The following is a 4690-nucleotide window of genomic DNA, read 5'->3' on the forward strand; positions in this document are numbered from 1 at the left end:
ACAAATGGTCGCACAAATCCAACTCGCGCAGGCCGCGCCCGGCCTACTCGCGGAAGTACATTGACGACCCCTGTCGCGTCAAGCCCTTTAGCCACGACGTCCACTCTTCCAACCGTTACTCAGCCTGGCGCTCCTGCTGCCACAGACATCCCCTCTATCCCTTCATCATCAACCAGCATACCAACAGCAACACAGGCACTCCACTCCACCTATGCATCCCGTCTACGTACGGGAACAACGCTTCTCATGCAGCCCATCCTGACCAGCGCTTCAATGGCCGCAATTGCGACGCGCTCTTCGCGCCGTGGGGGCGCCGTAAACTATGCCGAGCCAGGATCGGGGGATGAGTTTCCAGATGCTGGGGCTATCGATTCGGACGACTCGGACTTTGTGGCCAGTGGAGGGACAAGGTCTGCCATCCGCGCCGCACGACTTTCTACCCGCAACCCTGTGGGCACATCCGTGTTTCGTGCGGGAAGCATTACGCCGGTCGCACCGCCACCGCCGCCTCAATCGCAACAACGCAACGAGCTCGATCAGAGCTACCTTGGGAAAATCCCTCCTTCAAAATTCATTACCGCGAAGCCCTTCGCACCCACCAAGCACGAGTACTTGTGAGTGAAAAGAAACATACCGTTGTTCATACACGCTTATTCTCAACATCTCAGCGAGCCCGAAGAAATGAGCAAGCAAGCGCTGAAGCCGATTTCTCTGGTGCCGATTCGCGTCGAATTTGAGACCGAGACTCATCGAGTACGAGATTGCTTCGTGTGGAATCTACACGAAAATCTCATCGCACCGGAGTCATTCGCGCGGACATTTTGCATGGACCTCGACCTCCCGATCAACCCTTGGGCGGAAACCGTCGCGAATCAGATCCGTGCGCAGTTGGAGGAGCACGAAGGCATCGCGTCTGTAGACTTTGGAGTTGATCCCGAGCGAGAAGACGTGATGCCTCAGGGTGAGGAGGTCAGCGAGTGTCGGGTCATCCTGAGCGTGCGTAGTTCCCTTGAGATACCCACAGCTCCGTTTATACCGAGCGCTTGTTGCAGATTGATGTGCAGATCGGCACCTACCATCTCTCAGATCATATAGAATGGGATCTGCTTTCCCCGCTGACACCGGAGACGTTCGCGAACAAGCTCTGCTCCGAGCTCGGTCTGTCCGGCGAGGCCGTGCCGCTGGTCGCACACGCGGTGCACGAAGAGCTCGTCAAGCACAAGCGGGATGCGCTCGAGTGGGGCGTCATTGGGGGATACGGCAAGGAGACAGCGGAGGACGCCGACAAGCCGCGGGATAAGAGCGGGCTGAGTCTGTTGAAGGACAAGACGGGGCTCGGGCTCGGGTGGGGACGCGCGCCGAAGGACGGGCGGGGCCCGAAGCCGCTTAGGAGCGTGTGGAGGGACTGGGCGGAGGCGGAGGAGTTTAGGACGCGTTTTGAGCTGTTGACGGCGGAGGAGGTTGAGCGGAGGGAGATTGAGAGGGAGCGGGCTAGCCGGTGCGTGGCGTGTCGTGATACGATGCGTTGGCGTTCTAACGTACCCACAGGCGACTACGGCGCGAGACTTCGAAGTTCCAGTCGCAGGTAATCTCCAGGAGACGGCGATGACGTTCGATTCGATTGCCCTCTCTTGGTATTGTACTGGAGGTGTACCTCAATGCGACCGCTGTGCAGGTGGACATGGCTGACCTTGAGAGCGTGGCTAGGTTGGTCACGGAGGTGGACGTGGTGATCAGGTTCGTTTATAGGTCGAGTCTGACAGCGGTGATGCGAGCCAGGAAGTCCAGCGGAGCACGAGTGGTGGTGGTGGGCGCCGTGGGATCGGATGTACATACCAAGTGCACAAATATATTTGTTATGAAGCAAACGACCGGAGAGAATGTGTGGGATGTCGATGCAGATGGGGCAGAGAGGGATCTATACAGCTGCCCTTGATTGTATACACAGGTTAAGTCCGCCATTATTTCTCATTCACCAGGGCACCATCAAGCACTAACCATGATGTTTTCATTGCGACAAGGCATTTAGGCAGCTCGAATACATGATACAAAACTATATGGCCTCCTGTGATGCTGCAAGACCCTACACTCTCAAGAGCTGCACAGAAGGGCAGGGCAGTATCGGTATGGATCCTTCAATGGCCTGCCATCTGATCATCGATGTGGCTGGTACCAAATATGTGAAGGTCAGAAACCTCCCAGCTCAACCGCATGGCATTACATGGGGGGTCTGGGTGCGAGGCTGGGCAAAGAAGATGTGTAGCAGAGTTCTTACAATCAGTGCGGCAGCCAGTTCTGCCTGAAATTCTCAGTCCTTGATAACGCGTTACAAGGTCACTGCTGAAAAGATTCCGTCTTTCGCAGAATAAGCGCCGGTCACACATACCCCACGGTAACGGGTAACCTTCGAATTGGGTCTTGATGAGTGACATGTGACATTAGAGCAGGTTGAAATATTGCAGATCAGCGGACGATTCATCGAGCCGATGGCATGGATAAGATGCCTAGCCTCCCGAAGGCAATCTCGTGGGTGTATCCTCTTTATATGATGACCGACCGCAGCCTCTTCGCGAAGTTGATCGTCGGATTACATATTTATTTCGAATCCTTCCCACTCAAACTGATTGTCCGCAAGTCAACAAACTGGCTCGGCCACCCTTAGCATAATGTGGATGCCATTCACCTCTGCCATTCAAAACTTGAGTGAGATGTCGAGACCACTCATGCTTTTGCTGCAAACGACGAGTCTCTGCGAGCACATCTAAGCATCATTAAACTGCCACGTAGTGATCGCGTTCTATCAGCTCCATGGAAGCACAGGCCCATGGTCTGGCCATCACAAAGCATCGTTCTTGTGTTCCGCTGTAAAAGTATCCATCCTGTCTGTCAATTGTGAAGCCTAGTGTGTTCATGGCCATGACCGACACGTTTGCGAAGAATGGTGTTTTGCTCTCGGCAATAAAGCATGTCTTCAAGAGACTTGCATGCACAGCAAGCCTCTTGCGAACGTTATGTCCAGAATCAGACAATAACTGATGCCCGTGCAAGAACCACAGCGGAACCAGAAGGCGATGGGTCCGTTTGAATGGGACGGCATATTGCTATTCCGTCGCCATAAAAGTTCGAGAGGTCGTATATACATGAAATGAAGCAGGTCTCGTCAGGTTCTCCGAATGCCCGTGCGATATGTATAGGACGGTGAGTCACCCAACCCGGGCCTCGCCCGCCCATGGAACTCACCTCATTAACTTCTGCTGCGCTCGCAGGCAGGTGGGCCGCCTGTAGATTTCATTTAGTGATTCATGAACGAGCCATTGGTGCTGCTTTCCCGCATTGAATTGGACTTGCGCAAGCTGGTCTCACCTGCATCAGCCACTCCAGAGTCCAGACAGCACAGATCCCTACCTGGCACTCTCTCAACTCGGCATGTATGTCTGCCAAGCTTCCGGTCCACTGTTGTACCAGCGCGCATTCTTCGATGGACGCGAACGAGCCCATTACATGCTTCTCTCAATTGGTGGAATTTCGGAGGACATATCCCCTGGGAGGAACTCACGATTCTGACAGAGTAGTCCATTTTTTGTTGTGCAGATCGCCCGATCATGCCATGGTAGGTTACGTCGGGCCCCGGTCCAGTTGCAAGGTATAAACGATGGCGCATGAAGACAGAGTCCGGCACCCCTCTTCGCCCATCATCTCTTTCCATCCTTGCCATGACATGCCCTCCGCCACTGTCATTTGTGAGTGAGTACGCTGTCTAGCTCTCCGCTCGCCACCGCTGACGACCGTGTACATCCATCTTATCTCAGGGTCGCTGGGCACAACGTGCCCGTCCAGGTGCGTCTCATTCAGGTTAGCAGCCCACTGACAACAGCTCCTGCAAACGCGACGCACGGGCCACGTCGAGCGTCGTGCATGTCGCGCTGCGAGTCGCCCTCTCTTCACGCTCATGCAACACATCCTCGCGACCCCGACCTATTGAGCCAAGTAAGCGTATCTTGTGATCGCACCATCCGCTCATGCTCACGTCCGCCCGTGTGTAGGCACATCATTCCCCATGCCCGTCAAATGCAGCCGCAAGAACACAGCACAACGCACAAGTACTGGGTGAGTACGCCGCTCGCACACCGTGTCGTCAATAAGCCAGCCGCTCACGCTCACCCACCCAGCAGCAAGTTCGGCCAACGTCCAGTGATTCTACAGCATTGCATGCACCACACGCCGTCACCTCATGGCACCACCCGACCACCACCGACTCCTTAGCGTCCTGACCCTTTCACTTGGCTCAGTCGGCCACAGCGAAACGTCAGGAACGTGAAACCAGGACACATCGCCACTCCCAATCTTCTTCCAACTTAGAATGATTCGATAGCGATCCTGTCGAGCAGGACGCATTGCGCGATGTCGAGCTTGATCGGCTCTGTCCATCGCGCACCCATAGCCACGCCCGACCGCCAGGATGGAACGGCATCGCGATGATGAGGATCAGCCATCGTGGCCTTCTACGCCGCATACCTAGATCCTTCATTCGACCGCCTGTGGCCAGCAGACACCAACCGCAGGTCGACGCAAGCTCTTCGCGCACGAGCAAGCTTTACCAGCTCGGTCCATCGCGCACCCGAACCCATGCCCGACGCCAGGACAAAATGCCATCACGATCACGACTCGAACAACTACGCCACGCACCTAG

The 4690-nt window shown here is 55.4% G+C and overlaps 1 protein-coding gene across 1 annotated transcript; it reads left to right on the top strand.

The window, feature by feature from the left end:
* Nucleotides 1-273: 273 nt before the first annotated feature.
* LAESUDRAFT_816912 (SNF5-domain-containing protein) lies at nucleotides 274-4263 on the top strand (the record flags this gene model as incomplete). Its single annotated transcript, XM_040914828.1, has 8 exons — nucleotides 274-614; nucleotides 669-996; nucleotides 1053-1498; nucleotides 1549-1585; nucleotides 1649-1737; nucleotides 3810-3987; nucleotides 4044-4111; nucleotides 4170-4263. 8 exons carry the CDS (start codon nucleotides 274-276, stop codon nucleotides 4261-4263), a joined length of 1581 nt encoding a protein of 526 aa, XP_040757308.1.
* Nucleotides 4264-4690: the final 427 nt, after the last annotated feature.

The sequence above is a fragment of the Laetiporus sulphureus genome, assembly GCF_001632365.1.
Source record: "Laetiporus sulphureus 93-53 unplaced genomic scaffold LAESUscaffold_177, whole genome shotgun sequence".
Taxonomy (NCBI): Eukaryota; Fungi; Basidiomycota; class Agaricomycetes; order Polyporales; family Laetiporaceae; genus Laetiporus; species Laetiporus sulphureus.